This window comes from Cydia amplana, chromosome 9 (genome assembly GCF_948474715.1).
Source record: "Cydia amplana chromosome 9, ilCydAmpl1.1, whole genome shotgun sequence".
Classification (NCBI taxonomy): Eukaryota; Metazoa; Arthropoda; class Insecta; order Lepidoptera; family Tortricidae; genus Cydia; species Cydia amplana.
The window spans coordinates 7,610,786-7,631,296 of record NC_086077.1 but is presented as its reverse complement, the minus strand read 5'-3'; the positions used below and the strand labels follow the sequence as shown (position 1 = coordinate 7,631,296).

The 20,511-nt window shown below is 36.4% G+C and overlaps 1 protein-coding gene across 1 annotated transcript in view; it reads right to left on the bottom strand.

The window, feature by feature from the left end:
- Window positions 1–306: 306 nt before the first annotated feature.
- Window positions 307–20,511, bottom strand: part of LOC134651073 (protein yellow-like) — a 44,163-nt gene continuing 23,958 nt past the window's right edge. The window contains exons 3-8 of the mRNA XM_063506060.1: window positions 17,201–17,398; window positions 11,000–11,144; window positions 3,344–3,530; window positions 2,710–2,904; window positions 2,066–2,198; window positions 307–468 (exon numbers count right to left, since the gene is read on the bottom strand). Coding sequence (XP_063362130.1) covers window positions 358–468; window positions 2,066–2,198; window positions 2,710–2,904; window positions 3,344–3,530; window positions 11,000–11,144; window positions 17,201–17,398 — 969 coding nt within the window. The 3' untranslated portion in view covers window positions 307–357. The remainder of the gene's footprint in view (window positions 469–2,065; window positions 2,199–2,709; window positions 2,905–3,343; window positions 3,531–10,999; window positions 11,145–17,200; window positions 17,399–20,511) is intronic.

The window sequence follows — 20,511 nt, the reverse complement described above, 5'->3', positions numbered from 1 at the left end:
TCTTTGCGCCTATAGGTATCATACAGCCAGGGGCGTATTTTGAAATTTGACGCCCCGGGCCAATACGTTTCGCCGCCCCAAAAGTCAAGGAAGAAAAACAAAATGCAATCCGCTAGGGGCGGCATATGCAGCCCCATGCCGCCCCTGAGGGTTGGCGCCCCGGGCCATGGCCCGGATGGCTCTAGGGTAATTACGCCCCTATACAGCAGAGCAAATTATGATACCGCTGACGTCAAACATTCGTCTCTTGATACGTAGGCTCGAAATGTACCAATAGGTACTTTATGTTGCCAATGAGTATGCAGCAGGATACTGCAGTAACGAAATAATTTAGTATTTAGTTGGGATCGTTATTAATTAGTGCAGCGTGGAGTTGAAGTTTCTGTGACGCCGAGCGGAGCGGCGCAGGACGTGCGGCTGCAACGCGGGGAATCCCCCTTCCACGACGCGAACGATACGTATGTGTATCTGAAATAAAACAAATGCAGATAAAACTGGGAGTCTCCTGTGCCGGGCATTTAACTATAAATTAAGTAGTTCTTTGTGTCATTCTAAGGCAAAAATAAAGTTATTATTTAGATAACAATGATACGCGACAGCATCGAACTTTGAGTCAGGAAGAATACCTAAATAAAATACCTACTATGCCCCCTACTTCAATGTATGCACCTTTCTCACGAAAACGTCGAGTTGTATCAGATAACGTATTCAACCTACTGAATCACTTCTTAAAATTTTACATTCTGTTTTAGTTATTTAGTTAGTATGTGATGTGGTTATAGAATGATTATTCTAAAATAACATACCTATTTGTCTCATTGATAAAGATAATTTTAGCTCATCTGTTATTCATAATGATAGTTACGCCTTGACTTGTTATTATAACTTTGACCAGTGACCTACATCAATAAATGAATTCGGTTTAATATGCATTAGATTAAACAAAACTAAATACATAATAAATATCAATATTATTGATAATTACGAGAAAACTTTACACAAATCGACCTAAACCCACAGTAGGTAAACTAAATGAAGCTAATCGGGTGTTTTCTATGTATTTATGTATTTGTATATTATATTATGACACCGTAGAAGATTGTGAACCCGTTAGTTTATAGTCTAACGTAGGTTAGGTTAGGTTAGATTCATGGTATAATAATATACTCCGCCTGGTACTCTATTCCGAGATTCGCGAATGACCTAACTGGCACTTGCCTACGTCATCATGCTGTTTACAGGTTCTCAAACTTTAAAATGTGGGAGAATTTTAACCAACAGTGAAAATTATTTTAACGGCATTAATTTTAAGTTATTCATGTAGAAACATAGTAAAATAAAACAAATCTATACTGCACTTTTCACTCCTACTCTTACAGTTCCGAATAGAGCAGCCAACCATTTTCGTAACAAAACATTAATTACGAAGCTTACGACGTGAAAAGTTTGGAAAACACTGCGACTGCTGACACTGAGCGAGAAGGAAATAACAATTAACACGCGTTCGACAAGGACGGTCGGTCAGGGACAAAATGGCGGATTGTCAAATGTGACAGCGCTATCCTGTGTTGCCAGTAGTGTAAACAGAATTACCCGAACGTCTGAAATTTCTTTCGTGAATCGGAAGATATTGCTAACGAATAATTAAAAATGACGTGTTATTGTAAAATTTAAGATAAAATACATATAAATGAAAATTATTAAATTATAAAGAAATAAATTAACTTATTAACCATAGATATAATGTACCCATGTAACATGTTATGTTGAAATAAAGTGGCAATGTTATTGTGACGTAGGCAAGTGACACTCTGGGAAGAGAAGACCATGTTTTATTAGACCATGGTTAGATTATAATCTCCCTAACGTCAGTTTATAATGTAACTAGCGAGATTATAATAATTATGACGAGTGTTTACAATTTTACGGTGACATATATATCGTTGTCTGAGCCGGGTTGAGTTTTCCGTTTCACTAATAAATATCAGAACATTGTTAAGAGGAATGGAAAAGACCGTGTCTCTTTACAAACTTAGATAATAGATTAGAGAATAGCGGTAGGTACCTCGTGTTTGTTGACTTGTCTCTTGAAGTACTTGTGGAAGCGCGTGGACAGGGCCCACACGGCGCCGTTGTCGCGCTCGGCCCACCGCACCTCCGCGCAGAACTGCAGCTTCTCAGGGTCTTGGGCGAGCACTCTGTTATATTATTTACTTGTTAATTACTCAATCTCAACAATAAATACCACAGTGAAATCTTAGTACTTAGAACTAACGATATATAAGATAAATTATGCAATTAATTACATTCATTGATTATAAAAGACCGCAAGCCATGTCTTTAATTCGAGTCAGATCATAAAATAGTACTAAAATCTTAATAATGGTAATGCATTTGCTATGGAATGCTATTTATGATGAATTTATAAGGAATAAGTAAGTACAGGGTTCACATTATATGTACCAACAGGTATTGTCATGTTACGAGATATTCACATGAGCCCCTCGTTCTCAAAATACCCTAATTCTCATTTTATCTAGCTTCAAGTTGGTGTACTAATCATTCGGCAAGGTATGAAAATTCGAGTAATACGGAAAATCTGTTTCTGTCATTTGACATTTTCGGAATATAGGAAGCTCTAGGTAATGTTTATAAAACAAGGGGTACCTATAGAAATCCTATCTTATAGAAATATGTATCCCTACTAACCTATGTGAGTTGCTGATAGGATTCCAAGCAGCGATGGCCGTCTCGACAATGGGGCTGAAGATGATCGTGTCGTCGCGAGGGTCGACGGCGATGCCGAGCCCCTGCGAGGATTTGCGGCCCACGAGGTTCACGGGCAGGTCGGTGCCCTCGGCGGGGGGGCCTGCCGCCAGAACTGCGGTGGACACGCTGAATAGTCTGGAAAGTCATCGTTCAAAATTTAAAATTGACAAATATAATTATACAATTATCTTTGTGTCTCAATTCTTCTAGTGATTTAACTGGTAACAAGAGTTTGGTGTTTCGATGCGATTTTTAAACGTGCATGAACTTCTGTAGTTTGTGCGCGTGTGTTTTATGAGTTCTTTTGTACTTCCTGGTAGGTTAGGTTAGGCTGGCAGACTGTCAGTGGCAGTGTTAGGTACCTATGTTTCCATTTATCCCAATCGGCGATGCCCATGTCGAACGGTGATTGAAACCAGATCGACGGCGGCCAATGGATTGTAATAATGGATTCAACAGTTCTTCGTTGAAGTCATTTTCGACGTCATGTTCAGGCCAGGGTACGCCATTTGTACAATTTTATATCCTGCATTAAATTTAAAAGTATAAATACACAAATAAAATAAATATTCACCTGTCAGTGGCCAACGGCTGGTAATAGAGCAGACCCTGGGCCGGCGAGTGCGCCAGGCCGACGATGCCGTCCATTAACGTAAACCGTTCCCCGAGGATGTCGTACTCCCCCATGTCGGGGTCGGGGTACATGGAGGCGTGGGTCACGCGCCACGCGTTGTCCCGGTGCCCGTCGTACACGATAATACCTAGAAATAAGAATAATACCTAAACATAAGAGTTTGACACAAAATAGAAAGTCTTGTCGCGTTGTGCGTCGTTGTATACTTGGACGGGGTTTCTCATTTGGGTATTACATAGTCCTTACGCATACATACAGCCAAACAGCTTAAAGAATTTGGATACTTTAATATTAAGAGATAAGGTAAAGGGCCCCTGTTTCGGCAGGTTAAGGCTCTTGAGAGTTTGTATATTACCAAGCATTTTTTTTAAATATTACTAAGCATATCAACACCTTGAAAGCTTTTGAGTAAGTTATATTAGTTCTTTGTTAATAATTTAATGTATAAACTATAAGGTTTTAGTTGAAACTTTTTTTTATATGAATTTTTTCGTGAACCTCTTATTTGGCTCCCATTTCGTGATACAAATTTAGCTCAGCTCCTAAGTTCGTGAATTCGTGTCCCCTGTTTCGTAATAAAGTTTTCTTAGAGTAATAGGTGATAATTTGCTGATAATCATTTTAAATTACCTACTTACGAGTAATTGTAAGGTCAAATTAAAAATAATATTGAAAAAAAAAAAATTAATTGAGAGCACAGCTTAAAGCTTTTTGTACTCGTCGACTTTAATGGTTGAATTAAGACTTCGTAAACCATATGGGTACTTTAATACTTGATTAAAAGCCGAAACTATATAAATAAAAAATTTAAAAAAAAAAACTTTTTTTACCAAATATTTTTTTTTTTACAAAAAAAATATTAACTATCTTATACGTTAAATATAAACATACACAAAAATAGATCAAATAAATTTAATTATAAATAAAATTGTGCTAGTAGTTAATATGAGAAATTGAGAATATATACGTGGAATATACCTTAAAAATTTAAACTCGGGTCACATTCAAACTCGTTTTATGAGAATTCTAGTGAAAAAAACATATACCGAATTTCGCTCATACGAAACTTCATGAAATACATTAATTGTTTTCTAATTTATTTTTTTAATTATCTTCGTTGTTATATTTAAAAACAAGCACTCAAAATGTATCTAGAAAATCCTTGATTCGTTAGTGGCACGAAACAGGAGACACACGAAAAATATAATGACCGCTATTTCGTGAGTCGATTTATTGCAATTTTAAGGTATTTCTATGCATATATTCAATCTTTTTTCTTATCAAATCAATTACTAAGGAACCCACAGAAACACTCCCAAAAACTTTTTTTCGAATGGGTTTAGCTTTTCCTTCCTATAAGCTTAACAAGTAAGAGCGCGCACCTTACGTCTAAAAAAAGTGCACGCATACAACACAGCTGTTCGCGGCCGTCTGACAGTTTCGACCGTCGTATTACTCTCAGTTTAATCACTAAAATATTGGTTATTATTTTATTGAAGAGATTAAATAATACAGATTTTTTTCATATGTATAATTTGAATAAAAAATATTTGTATTCCTTATTATTTGCGCCAGAAACAAAACTAACGAAATAACGTACTAACACGAACTTGGGGCCCTTTACCTTACCTAACATTTTTGGTTATTAGTACTTAGGCATACAGCTTACACTTCGCTAAACACTTTGTAACTAATACCTAGCACTAAATAAAGACCTACATTAAATTTCACCTCACGGGTCAGTCTCGTTAATTTTCAGTGACCGTTATTTATCGGCGAAAGTCTTTCGATACGTAAATAGGGTCTCAATTATACCTGGTCTATTCCTTAAATGCAATTATACTCGCACCCAAGCAGTACAGCAACAATTTGTATCGTCTTTAATACACCCGAAAAAAAGGCACTCTATCAGTGCTTTTCACTGTAGGTTGGTGTAGAAGCAAGGCTATACAATGCAAGAAAATCACCTCAGGAGGTACCTATACGCGAGTCACGTAGGCAAGTAACGATAACGAGTAGATACCTACAAGCACGTTTACCCTTGGGCGAGACATTACTTACCATGGAACGAAGTAATATTGATTGAGCTCTCTAAACTAATAGGTACTCGCGCCATTTATATTATCAAAGGTTAATTTCGCCGATCTAGATAGTTTGTTTTTTCCGGAATTTCAATACGATACCAAGACAAATTTACCACAAACCATTTCTTGAAAATAAGTTGTCTGTATTTGCCGTTAGCAAATATGTGCCTATGTAAATTGGCAAATTTCACATGAAACAACAGGCGAATGTATTTAACATGATTCATGATAAATAAATAACTTGACGCTTTATTTGCGAAGATAACTCATGTGTGCATGTTGACAGATATATAATTATCTATGTGCACTGATTACTAAAGTCTATAAACTACTACGCACTTAGTTTGTACCTAATTGCAGCTTCATTAGCTAGCGCTAATGATTCTAATGAAGTATTTAATGTGTCAGTAAAATTGTAAGAATGTGAGGTTATCTCCTACCCTACCTGGGGTAAGTGATAACCTTACGTTCTACGTATTAGATAAAGATGAAAGACATTTATTCGTGACAGTCTCAAACATGTACGGAACATGTACCTACAGGCATCCTACAGGCAACAAAAACAGAAGAACAAAACATTAATGCGCATCACGAAATCTCAGCACAATGCTATTGCTAGCGCTAGTCTTCCGTACGGCCTATTCGGTAGTGTTAGTGAATGTTTGTCGCAATTATTTATTTAAATAAGATAATCTACAACACCGCTGTAATGCAAATCAATTATCAAATCCTCGATCATTCTTATTTTGCGAACCACCTACTTACTTCAAATTTCTTAAGACCGATACGTTTTTCTATCGGTGTTGATAGAAATCAAAATGAGATCGCGAGCCGTGGCCTCACACCTTATTATTAACTTTTTGTGCTTCCCGAGTTACACAGTACTCGTATCAATCAACATACAGTACTTTGGAGTCAAATAAACTAGTTCGAATGTATTGGAAACAAACAATTTGTGACAGAAATATGTTTATACCACATTTTTCCTTTTTAGGGTTCCGTACCCAAAGGGTAAAAAACGGGACCCTATTACTAAGACTTCACTGTTCGTCCGTCCGTCCGTCCGTCCGTCTATCACCAGGCTGTATCTCATGAACCGCGATAGCTAGACAGTTGAAATTTTCTCAAATCATCTCTGTTGCCGCTATAACAACAAATACTAAAAATAAAATAAATATTTAAGGGGGACTCCCATACAACAAACATGATTTTTTTGCTCTATTTTTTGTTGGTGGTGCGGAACCCTCCGTGCGCGAGTCCGACTCGCACTTGGCCGGTTTTTTAATTTATACGCTAAACTTCCAAAAAATATGTACCTACATACTTACATTTTACGTATACCAACAATCGACGCGAGAGGTACCTACTTACCAATAGTTTTCAAATGCGCAACGGAAACAAAACCCTATTACCCCTATGTACACCATGTATCCTGCTACATGCATACATTCCCACACCTTGCCTTTGTATAAAGTCAACGTACTGATTATAATATGCATATATGTATTGTGCCGAACAATTTCGTGACTACCGTAGATATAGCCGCGCCAGGGGCCAAATACGATCTATTTTAGTGATATCTTATGAGAATAAGACTTAATAAGTGTCTAAACTCTAAACTAACACGTTGGTAATTTATATTTCAAACTTTAAACACGTGGATTTCAAAGACAGTTGTAGGTATTCAGTAAATGTCTTAAAATGTGATATTTTTACAAAGCTGAAGTTGATTGATACCTTTTACAGAATAATATATTTAATACTCATACTCCTACTGTCTGTGTCAAACTGTATTTTTCCTGTATTTTTCTATAATTCCGAAAAGATCTTTTTTATTACAACTGACTGATTGGTCTTACGTCTTATCAGACTATATTTAGAGTAATATGAGCGCATAATATATAATTGTTGGCGCGCTCTAGATTTTTTTGTACAACTTCCACAGTTTTTATCGGAAATCTAAAATTTAAGCTGTGACGTATAGACGAATAACTGGTTTCTTTAATATTATACGCAACATTGTTATAACGTTTTTAGTTGAGCTATAAAATATGTATAAATGAACTTTTTTCATAAAAAGTGTTTTTTATTTGTTTGTGGCTCTCAAAATACACATTATTTTTATAAATAATGTATGGACGTCATCATAGTCAATCATAGTATATTTAATAATCTTTCGTTTGATGTAGCACACGTGTATATGTGACTCATGGTATAGTTATAATTTAGATTTTCAAATTTCGGGAGTGGTCACATGTATGACGCCATTATTTATCACTAAGGCACTATAGAGATTGTCTCCCAGCAGTTTTATGATTATATTTATATTGCTAATAACATACTAGAAGCTTATAAGGATTGTCTTGAAAATGACCATCTTAGATTTTTTTAACTTTAAGGCATTTGTTCTAGCGAATACATTTTGATGCATAATTTCCACAATTTTTATCAGATTTTTTTTTTTTTGGTATACAGTAGAGTCCGATTAGTACGACTTCGCATATAACAACCAACCGCTTATAGCGACGTAAGTATAGGCACTTGTTTGGTTTTAGTACGAGCTACTATGAAACTACAACCGTTTATTACGACTCCGCTTATAACGACCGATCGCTTTTAACGACGGAAATTGACTCAAAATTCGTCCGTCAAGTCCGGTTACAACGACGAGCGACGTAGTTTTTACAAATAAATAGTTGGTAAGAAGCTTAATCCGTCCCGCGCACCTAACTCCCCTCCCCCTTTTGCCTATACGCAGCAAGATGAAATAGTCATGTGACTTTTCGTAATCTTGCAAAACTAAATAAAACTCAATTCCCATTATTCAATTGAGCTTAAACTTCACATACATAATTATGTACATAAGTTAGGTACAATGCAATATTTTGGTAGGTACCTTCGAGCTGATTTATGGACACAGGATATGGACATAGGAACTGTGTGATAAAACAACGTCAGCTGGATTAGATCCCCAAGAATTACGACTTTTTATTTTACGGGATTCGAGTAATTTGTGGATGACGAGTGGGTTGACTACGCGTACTTTGAAAAGTGGCTTCTTCTAAACACACAAGTCTCTCCATTTAAGACAAAGTGTTGTAATACTAACGTAAATAAATATTTTAAAGGAAATGTTTTTTTTTTCATTGATTATCGCATAAGTATTAATAAATACAAAATGACGTAATTATTTTGGTTAAAAAAATATATTAAAATTGGCAGTTCGTTTTGTACGACGTCCGGTTAGTACGACGTAATATCAGCGGTCCCTTGGGCGTCGTTATAACCGGACTCTACTGTATATGTAAGGCTTGAGACGTCATCTTTAATGTTATAGTACATTGCTTTAACGTCCGACTTTTGGTTTGGTTGAGAAACCAAAATAATCGAATATTTCTTACATCATTTTGATTTCTTTGTGAATTGCTCTTGAACTGTTAAATATTTTGGTACACAGTGTGTAAATTAAATATAGAATATTCAATTGGCTTTCATTTAATACCCCACACGTGTATGTGCAATGCATATTTTGGGTGCAATATGCAATATTCGCAACAAGGCGGGAATCATTTTGATGACGTCATTCCGCTGAAGTAGATGGCCGGCGCCGCTGTCTCCCGGCAGTTTTGGAGACTAAATACCATGCCCAACAACATACTAAAAGTTGGTAGCGGTTTCCGGATCTGAACTATCTCTTTGACCGTTTCCCATAAGGCATAGTACTAGAGGGATCTTCTTCCTTGCTAATTATACAGTACGCTGGTTAACATAAAGTGCTAGTTTAGATTTTGTGCATGCTGCAATCCTAATCTTTAATGATATCGTTCGCTTGATACCTAAACAATAGTTACAACACCTCAGGTGACACGAATACCTATTCGTGTACCTACCCCCATTATTACTGTGAGAACTCATTACTACTTATACGTTGTTACATCAGAGAAAAGCGTGACAAAGACACGTATGGATTGAAATAGTACATTATTGTCGAGGTTCGGAAGTAGCTACTTGCTGGCTGAGGATTCGTTTTAAACGGACGACCTTGGGAGTCCGTTTAATTGAATCCGAAGCCAGCAAGTAGCCTTCCAGCCGAGTCATATATAGTGCTTTTCTCAAAAATGGTGCAAGAAATCTAAATATTTTACAAAGCAACGTTCTAATTTTCACTGAAAAAAGTAAAATCATTAAAAAGATTTGCTTTGCCGCCTTTAAAAAAAAATAGAGGTGTATTTTTCTGCTGAAAATACGCCAACCTATTTGAGACACCTAAATAGTCGCGGTACCAACATTATAATAATAAGTACCTACTAATCATCTGTTTGGCTGATGGACCTAAGCCTTCATTTGATATGGCCATTTCAAATTTTAAAAAGTTTGGAACTCGACAAATAATGGAATTTGTATGCAACATTGCAGTCCTGAAATCGAGACTGCAATGTTTTTAATTTTTGACTGACCATAAACTACGCACTTCGCGACCTATTTTTTAACCGGCAACGTCGACTTTGCCGTCCATTTTTGAAAATATTAATAATAATAGTCCACGTACGGATGAAATATGAACAAAAACTTAACGATCCTAAATTAGGCTTAAGTAATCGATATTTGAGCAATAGATTGTTTTTGAACCTGTAATCATTAATCAATCATTAACTCTAAATGATCGAGATTATTACTTATAGCACGCATATAAACGTTAACCTTAACATGCATCGGATTATCGTTTCTTATTACTTAATCACTTGTGATCATACCTAGTACATTTCATGATTTCCAGTAAAGTTAAATGGTCAATTTTAGATATACCTACGGTGGTTAAAACAGATCCTTTGCTTTTCTGTTGCACAGTTCTAAACGTTTTCTAGTTTGGTCAGAACTTAAAATCAATGCGCAAAAGCACAATGAATATTTTTAAATACCCTACTGAATGACAGGCGCGAAATTATAAGCAGGGGCAAGGTTTTATGTATGGCTCTATCGCTAGACTTCCATGGAAAGAAGATCCAATTATTACCGATATTCAAGAGCATCTTTGATGTGTAGTTTAATTCTATCCGGAATCACGAAAATCCACAAAGTTTATCAATCTTTATTTGTTTACATTATATCTAGTGTGATAGCATCATCTATGTATTTGAAGATAACGCAGTAGGGAAACGAGGCAGGCACCAGGCCGCGTAGCCAACGTGCCAATCGCTTACGCTCTGTAGCGATCGAAACGCAACTGTCACTGTCGCACTTATATGGAAGTGTGATAGAGATACACATAAAGCGTTTCGTTGTCGAAGCGATAGCGATTGTCAGCCTGGCTAGGCCGGCAAGTTAGGCAACAAGAAGCTTGATGAAGCTCTACAATCTACATTCGACTAGGACAACATACCTGACGCGGCTGTGCCACTAATGTTAGGCCAAGCTTTTATCGCAGTTTGTGCCCAGGCGAGTGCTGGAGCAGGTTTGTCAGCGGGTCATGAAGCTTGGTCAACCTTACGAAGATACTACAAGAACAACATACCTGGCGCGACAGTATCACTAATGTAGGCGAAGATGTTATCGCAGTTGGAGGCGAGGCGAGCGCTGGAGCGAGTCTCGTCGAGCACCAGGTTGGTCAGCAAGGAGCTTGGCCGCAGCAGCTCACGGGGGAAGTACACGCTTCGCACCTGCAACCGATATATCAGCAGTTTAGAAACCAATGGTATACAATAGTATTTTATACAATCGTTATACAAGGAAGGTACGAGATTGAAATGAATATTATAGTTGACTAAACTGTATCGAAATGAATATTATAGTTGCTTTGGGGTCCCATAGTGAAAAAAGTATGCGATTTCAATTTGGTATACGAAGTCTCAATTCAAGCATTGCAGTCGACGAGTAGAAAAAGGATTATATTACCCGGTATAGTCACTTTTACATAACGTGGTAGTGCTCCTGTTTCCTCTCATATTATTTGTTCCTAAATGAACATAAACGAATTAATGTGCTCCTGAGGCCGGAATTATTGTCTGTACCTAAGTATTTAATAATATAGATTATGTAGGTACAAACAATTAAATAATGAACATGCGAAGTGGCGTAAATAATCGTTTAAAGGTCTGTTGGTCTGTAAAGCAGATCAGCACGCTTGCTGGGCAAATAAATAACATTAGCCAGACGGTAGCAAAAACATAGCTAAGGCTGCAGGTGCCTTTATTCAATAGTAAATAGAAGTAAACAGATATGGCAGCTGTAATAGATGACACTGATATGGTATCTTTAGACTTGTATTTTGTGGAGCTTGAATGGTCAACTATTGGTGTTTGCATTGGTCTGTGGTATAAACCACAATTATTTTCCAATAAACCTGCACCTGTTGTAACTCCGAAGCCACTAATCGTCTGTTGGGCATAGGACTCAATCAATGCAGGCACAATGGGCCGAGCGTGTAATCACGGGTATCGGGGCCCGATTCGAATTTTGTAATAGACATCTATTAGATATCTTTTAGACATCGCCAAGATACGATAACGATATGTTTAAGATCTAACCTGTCAAATTTGACATTTTCGCGATTCTGGAGATACTCTTGAACGATTTCCACAAGATATTACTTAGAGATCTAATTCACATCTAATAGATATCTAACACGATCTATCGTAAAAGTGACATTGGTTGCCCGAATTGCGCTGCAAAAGAGAACTAGTTGAAATCTAAACTATAACGTATCTAGAATGGATCTAGTACGTGTCGTCTCTTGTGAATATCTTGAAGTTCGAATACGGCAGTTGGTCACTGCAATCCGATCCAACGCGCAACGCCACGCGCCACGCCCTGCGCCTGCACATAATGAGAAAACGACCTCGCCGACCGTGAGCTGTCGATCGTGGGACGTACGAGTGACCAGCACTTTCAGTCAACACATTTTTACATCCGTATTGTAATTAAAGATACTAGTTTTATTTTAGCCAATGAATAGCGAATGCCTTTATACGATTGCAAATGAATTCAAATATGCAGTAAGGTGTAGCTTTTTAACGTAAATATATTTTAAAGTACTTGCAGATAAAATTATTTAAATGATTTCTTTAACCAAATAAACGATAAGTAGGTATCGAAGGTTAAAGTGATTAAGTAAAAACTACGGAACCCTAACAAGCATTTGACACGTTTAGTTGAACAAAACCACTTTTGAAGCAGTTTTTATCATAAATCCTAATTGGAAAGATCCTATAAGCTTTGGGATATTTAAGGTTGTTCAATTAATGGATTGTGCAAGCTCGTATACTTGACAACATAATCATACTTAATTATAGAATTCTAGTCCTGCTCATTATCTTACGCACTCACAAAAAAATAATAGGAATGAGTGCCGGCACGCGTGACATTGAGATCACCTTCAATCAAATATGCGAGTAATGCGTGTCGTGTGCTAGATCCTAATTGACAGAAATCACCTTTATCAGCCTCTATCTAAATTAAAGCATATATATGGTCCTACTTAACTCCAATATGTGCTCCAAATTAAGAAAATTATAATATTTTGTTTAAATTATTTTAGGTACTATTTTAGTGACATTGAAACAATCTGCCATTAACTGACCTTAAGTCTTGGTACCATTCAATTGTTTGAAGTTGAGGAGTCCACGCGATTCAATGGCAATGTCACGAATGATTATGATCTACTTTAAGCAGTGAAGAAATTGTGCAACAAATTCAGTATCAAAATAACAACCGTTCCTAAGATAAGCTGAGGAAAAATCATATGCAGGATCGAATCGGAAGATAAATCTATTTCAGTTTACAATTTAATACGTTTAGTGAGGCCACATAAAAAAAAAACAAATCAAAAAATAATTTACGTGTTCCTAAAGTTGTGTAATTCTATTATGTACCTATTGTATTCATTTAATTAGAAAAAAAACTCTAAGTTCCTTTGAAACCTGTGACGAAATGGCATTCTATCGACGCTATACATGTAAGCCACATGTAGGTAATCAAAATTCTCCTACTTACCAACAGCATAGCTCTAATAACCAACGAACTAAGTAAGAATAATGAGTTTAATGAGTACATAATTATGTATTTTCAGACAAAAACACTAGGACGTTAGTCTAGTTACATTAATTATTAGCTTGAAGATATGCATACGAAATTTCACGTTTATGTACTATAAAGTCGTTTGAATAGTTTAAATTAGTATTAATGAACCAGACAATATTTTACACCTGACACCTCAAGGCAAGAGCAGTGCAAATTAGAAAAAATGTTTTACTGTAGGTACTTGGTACTTGTACCTATAGATGACCAAAGATATTCAAACACGATATTATCTTTTACCGTGTCGGTTGTAACAGTTGGAGTCACGATGTTTCCTTTTCCTGTTTTAGGTCCACTCTTACCAGAAGTCGTTAGACAATGAATGATTAATAGATAATAGTAACAGGATCCAACGTCGCAAGTTGTGCCTTTCACCTAGGCTCTATTATACATTTAAAAGGGCTTGTACTTCAGATATTGTATAATGTGTCTCATTTTACTATCTAGAATTATACATACTGTAAGAAATAATATAATAATAGGGTATTTTCCTGTATTTAAAATAAATTATTGAATTGCATGAAATAAGACACCAGAAAATTATTAGAAAAACATAGATAGTAGTTATTTTTACGCACTAGTCTTATTTGAGTCTTAAGTTTTAAATGAATAAATATTATCTATTATCTTATCTATCTTATCTTATTTAATAAATCGGATAGAAATATAAAAAGTAGGTGAGTTGACCGTAACGTCACGATGTAATGTTTCATATAAATTCCATATTAGCAAAACGTTTTGTCAGTTCTAAAAAAGAAACTGGGCTATAACCGCGAAAATCGAAGTTCGCAAATTGCGAGCATTTTTCTCTGTCACTCTAATTACGCCTTCATTGGAGTAACAGAGAAAGATTCCCACAATTTGCTAATTTCGGTTTTCGCGGTACCCCCACTGATTTGACTAGTAGGAAAATACCCTATTGAGTGAGCCATAATGAGACATGAGCTACACAATCGCTATTTTATTTTATTGGTGATCAAATATTTTTTGTGTGTGCCGACTTTTGTATTTGTACGTATAATTTACCAGACTGTAAATTATACGTACCTACCTATTTTTTATTTTACAGATCTACCTTCTATACCTATCATATCATATTATAATAGGGAAATTAAATTGCACTGTTGCTGTATCACAATAGCCGCAGTTTTATTCCTATGAACCTAAATATGATACCTACGATATTCACGTTGAGTTATGATTGATATAAAGGTCCTTATAAGAGTTATAAATAGTTAGGAATTTCTTCAAACTACGTAACGGGAGAGGAGCATCCTTGTTACCTACAATATGATGGTTTTCTTTTTACTAATAATTACCTAGCTTATTCTTTCTGACACCTAAATAGTATACAAACCGCAACTTCCTTCGTGGTTACAAATGTTACATTGGTGACATGTTACCAAGGACCGACATGCATTGTTTTAAATATAGAGCACTTTCAGAACCTCATAACCCTCCTTTACAGATCAAATTTATGATAAACTGTTGCAATTATATGAATCACGGTCAAAATTAATCTCGGCACAAGACGGAATTGTTTGGTCACGAATTAACCATTCCTTTTTGCCAAAGTGCAACGTAAGTGATATTGCATTCTAATTCTAATATACTTAACGCTAAATAACCTATCCAATTTAATGGAAACAAACATGAAACACACAACACAGATGAAGATGCTACGTTGGTCTGGAAGAGTAACAAGAATGGATAAAATTAGGAATGATTATATTCATGGTACGTTTAAGGTCGCAAATATACAAGTAAAACTCAGAGAGAAACGTATGCGCTGGTATGGACATGTAATGAGGCGGGATGATGACCATATGACAAAAAGGGTTATGAGAATCGAAGAGAAGAAGAGAGGACGCGGACGACCACCAACAACCTGGCTCCAAACAGTCAAAAACGACATGAACCTGTTGAACGCAACAGACGAGACAACCCACAACCGTGAGCTGTGGCGCAAGATTACTACGAGGGCTGATCCCAAATAAACTGGGACAAAAGCAGGAGAAGAGAAGAAGAAACATAATATAATTAAAAAAAATGCCTATTATACCTATAATTTATAAGGTGCTTATCCACCGGAGCCAGACAGGAGCAAATAATAAAGACTAAATACTTTTTTTTTTTTCAATTTTTTGTATTGATTATATTTTATAGACGTGTAAAACAAAAAGCATTAGTATCTACATTATCTACAATGTTACATTTGTTAACTAATTTAAAGAATATAAGGAGGAAACTGTACACACCTCATGCATATTGTAGGAATTTTGTTGAAGATTTGTCATGATACTCATGACATAGGTATCTAGGTACATATATCGTTGGCAACGAAGAGAGTCAACGGCACCAATCATAAATCATTTAGGTAATTTTTTTAATGTTTTAGAGCTTTATGTTTTTGGCGTGTTTAATGAAGATATTGCAATTTTCGTTCCAACATAATTAACAAAAAAACATTTTTTTTCTCCAATCATGGACAGTATGGCACCACGCCATTTCTTTTAGACCGCTATTAATGAAACGTCACACTTAAACAGCTCTATTAAAACGTAATGGTTATATCTCGTTGGCTCTATGACACGTGCTTATGGTAAAAATGTTTTCAGCGTTTCAAAACGGATGTTAAATACTTATTTTGCATTATAGGAATGTTCCAAATTAGGCGTGTTTGGGTCATACCTAAAAAATCTCATTCCCCTGGCCATACCTATTCGGAAATTCCAAGGAGATTCCAGTTTATTAAGATCTCATTTTTCTGGCTGTGTAACCCGTGTCAAGTTCCATCTGCAACCAAAACTGCTTAGCGATATCCAGAGAAATGAGATTGCTGGGGAATGACCCGTTTACCATACTTATTGTCGGCTGTTAATAAGGCGTTACTATCAAATAATCAATTAGAAATAATTCGTATCCGCAACCCACAATATGGTTCTTTTAGCCCGAAAATGTCACATATTAATTATGCGAAGGTTAAGTGCAATTTAAGCTACATAAGTATAAGCAGTTTTAATTATTTTTTACTCGTCTCTGGCCGGACAAACAAATTTCAACGTACATACTGTTCAATTATAATGTTTATGTTTGCCTACCTATACAATAGATAATTAAGCAATATTTAAACTTAAGGACCATTAAAGTAGAGCTATGAACGCTATTGTGCGTGATGCGTAACAGTGCGAATGAAACGAGTGCGAGACCTTGGCAGTACTAAAATCGCATTTGATCTTGAACGAGATAGACGGAGGTGCATGTTGGCTGGCCTGTTTTTTTTTGATAACATCGCGTCGTGACAAAAATAGTTCGTCGCCTTTCTTACACAAACTTGTAGCGACAGAGAGTTAAGCCAGGGAAATGTTTATTATAGGTATTCGACTACCTACTTCCTCATTAGACAAGTAAGTGTCATTGATTAGTTATAAGTAGTAGGTATTTTTAAAGACTAATGTTTTAAGATATAACCTTAAAAATGTGTTAACATGGCTTAATAAGTATGTCGAATTTGTCGGAATCCAGCAAAACACCGTGTAGGTTCGTGCACCACAAGGAAACCACAGTAACGTCACAGCTTTCTAAAAACGCCCTTCAAAATAACTGGTTCACTATTATCAAACGCATTGCGTAAACTCACCAGGCGGTCGGTAGCCATGTCGAAGATGAGTATCTTGGGGGGGCAGACACGGCGGAAGTCGTCGAGGCTGGTGACGACGCCAGCGTCCAGGACCCAGAGACGGTTGCAGCGGTCGGCCCTGACGCGGTACACGGAGACCAGCCCGGTGCAGTTGATGTCGCCGCGGCCCGCTGTGTGCCACGACCAGTCCGGATAGGCCTGTGGATAAAAAAATACTGTTAGAGGTTTAAAACGAGACTACGAAATTAAACGTTATAAAAAATCTTAAGAAGTGGCTTAGGTATGAATTACATCAAAATTCGCACGATCGGCGCAAGGTTGTGCGTAATTTTTTTAAATAAATTTTGAACTAAGTGGGTATGTTGTTACATAATCTCCACTTAGGGTGATGGCACCAGTAATGGACCAGAACCAATTATGGTTTTTTTTCCGTAAACTCAATTTTTAAGAGACAGACACTATTTTTTTTTATTTTTCAGCAGGGCTATGATGGTCGACTTTATAAATGACATGGTTGTATAAATGATGATAAAACTAATATTTTATTCAATTATTGATCTGACGTCTTTTCCACTTTTGACAGCGATAGTCGTTAAACGATTTACTGTATAATATGGTCGTTGGATAATATGTCATTTACACATACATTTCTAACTTAAACTTAGTTGATAAGTGGATACGTTAACGGTTAAATGATAATTTATCCATTAGTCCATTTTGAATCTTATTGCAATTTCCATAGGAGTTGTAATTCAATTACCTGGGTAAAGTGAACGAACGATTTTTTATGCAGGTGGTTGTGGCACGTGGCACGAGCGGTTTTACTTAACAATAGACAATAAGATTAGCCGTCGGGCTCTATTAGAAAGCTACAAACTATACTTTTTTAATTACCCTTAGGTTCGGAAAAAAGCTGCTGGCACCTCAAGTATACAGTACTAAGCCATTATTATATCTCCTTTAGAGATATGCAAGAACGATAGAGAGGCTGATACCTAACGAATATTCAGTTTTCATTATTTTAGTAGACTTATTTTATTAGGTATCTATGTCTTGTATCACTTTATGAGGATATAGTTAACGGTTCACATCCTTCCTATGATGTATACCTAGATGATAATCAATGATCGGTCTAGTTATTGAACTAATTTAGACGTTGCAAAAAGTATTTTTGTTGGTAATTACAGAACCCTAACATGTAATTAACACATAATGTAACATAAACAACTAAGAACCTAAAACTTAAAGAAACTTATAGCCAATTACCCTGCTACGAGGACTATGAATGTTATTTTTTTTTATCTAATTTATTATTTTGAGTAGTTTACTAGTTAAAGTTGCAGCATAGGTACATAGACGATAACACGCAAGTGACAGTAGGTAATAACTATAGCTTGGGTACGGTGACAACTGTCTTGGCCGTACAATTTAAAACCCTGAAACGCAAAATATACATATATTTAGATAACAGTTGTCACCGTCCCCGAGCTATGTGAAAAATACTATAATAAATAAGCTAATAAGATTTACAAATCCAGTAAACAGAAGTCTTAATTATTATACCCGATTTTAAAGTTCAACCTCTTAACTCCGGATAGTTCCTGTCAGCTATAACTCTTTTGAGGTACGATGTAACCAGCAATTAAGGTGAGCTGAACCGAGGCCAATATATCTATTTACAACTCGATTTTCCAACGAGCGAACTTTATGTAATAAAGTAACCATAGCCTATAACTATTACCTCGGCGATCGCAAGTATCGGCCCATCTATGAAATATGTTGTATGTGTACGGGGACCTGCCTAACGGACCACGCTAAGTTTTCATGTCAAGTGCCACGTCAAGTATGGAGCTTAGGTATAAGATATATGTAGGTAATTAGATATACATTCTTACTGCCGAGCTTGTGCAAAGTTCACTGGTCAGATCTAGTCTCATAAATAACATTTATGGTCATTAGTAATTTTACGCTTTAAATTAACGTATTTTTAGTCATGTGCGATATGCTTCGAAGGGCTGCGCCGCCTGCGACAGTAATACCTACGCGGCGCGCGGTATAACTGGTGCTCAGCATGATTATGATTAGTGCTTGAAAATCGAGCCTAGCGGCCTCCTAGCCTAGTCCGTAATGACCCTGCCTACTAAGCAGGAGGTCCCGGGTTCAAATCCTGGTAAGGGCATTTATGTGTGTGTTTATCGTTCATGAGTTATGGACGATTCTTATTGTATGTAAAGTATTTATCTATAAGGTATATCGTCGACTAGGTAGTACCCACAACACAAGCCTTATTGAGCGTACTGTGGGAATAGTGGGTCGGTTTGTATAAGATTGTCCTATAATATTTATTTATTTATTTTAAGCTCTCCAAAACATGTCGCGCGAGTGACTAAAAATGCGCAAGTTAAACCGTAAAATCAATTTAATGTTAGTATGACTCACGAGTCTCACGGCTGTTTTTAACTCCAATTGTGATGTTTACAACCTATATTTAGTTACCATGATCGTTACGTCAGTTGAGGCGTATTTATCGCTCCATTGCTCCCGTTTATCGTAGTACGTAATGGTGTGTGCCGACATGGTGAGTAGGTTTCGCGGGGAGAGGTGGGTTATGAATGGGGAGAGAAGGTTTGAGAGGGGGGTGAGAAGGGATTTTAAGGCTACTGCTACAAAAATAATGTATTCCAATTTAAAATGGAGCTATAGTAATACGCATAATAAAAAAAAAGGTCCAACAATCTTCCAAAATCACCTTTGTATGAAAACCCCTCTCACCCCAAATACGAGGCACTACGGGGTGAGGTGGGTTTTCCTCTTTATCGTCAAAGTTATGAAATGGACCTACCCAAAATAAAATAAAAACTAAAATACAAACGCCCGGAACACTTATTATATACACCATTCAGTTTTCATATGTAAAAATAAAATGTTATCGAGGTTTGATTTTCAGTTTTGACCCTACTCACCCCATTTTACGGTATCTTGTAACGTGCGGACATATGGGGAAGGGGGGATAATCCGCGCACTTGACCAGCTTAATTACCCACTAATTTCACGCGGTCGATTTTATTTGCAATCGCAGCCAGCAATAAAGAAGCAAGGTATTTATTAATAATTTTGGACGATAATCGAGGTAATTATTCAGAAGGGTAATTATATGAGGATAGTAACTAATACTTTAAAAAAATGATCGTGGACGTGGACGATTAGTCATCTACTTCCGCGGCACGTTTTACTCTTAAAATAAAGCCGGAAATCCAATATTGTATGCAGTATTAAACAGTACCTAATGGTGTATGTTTATTGCTAATAAT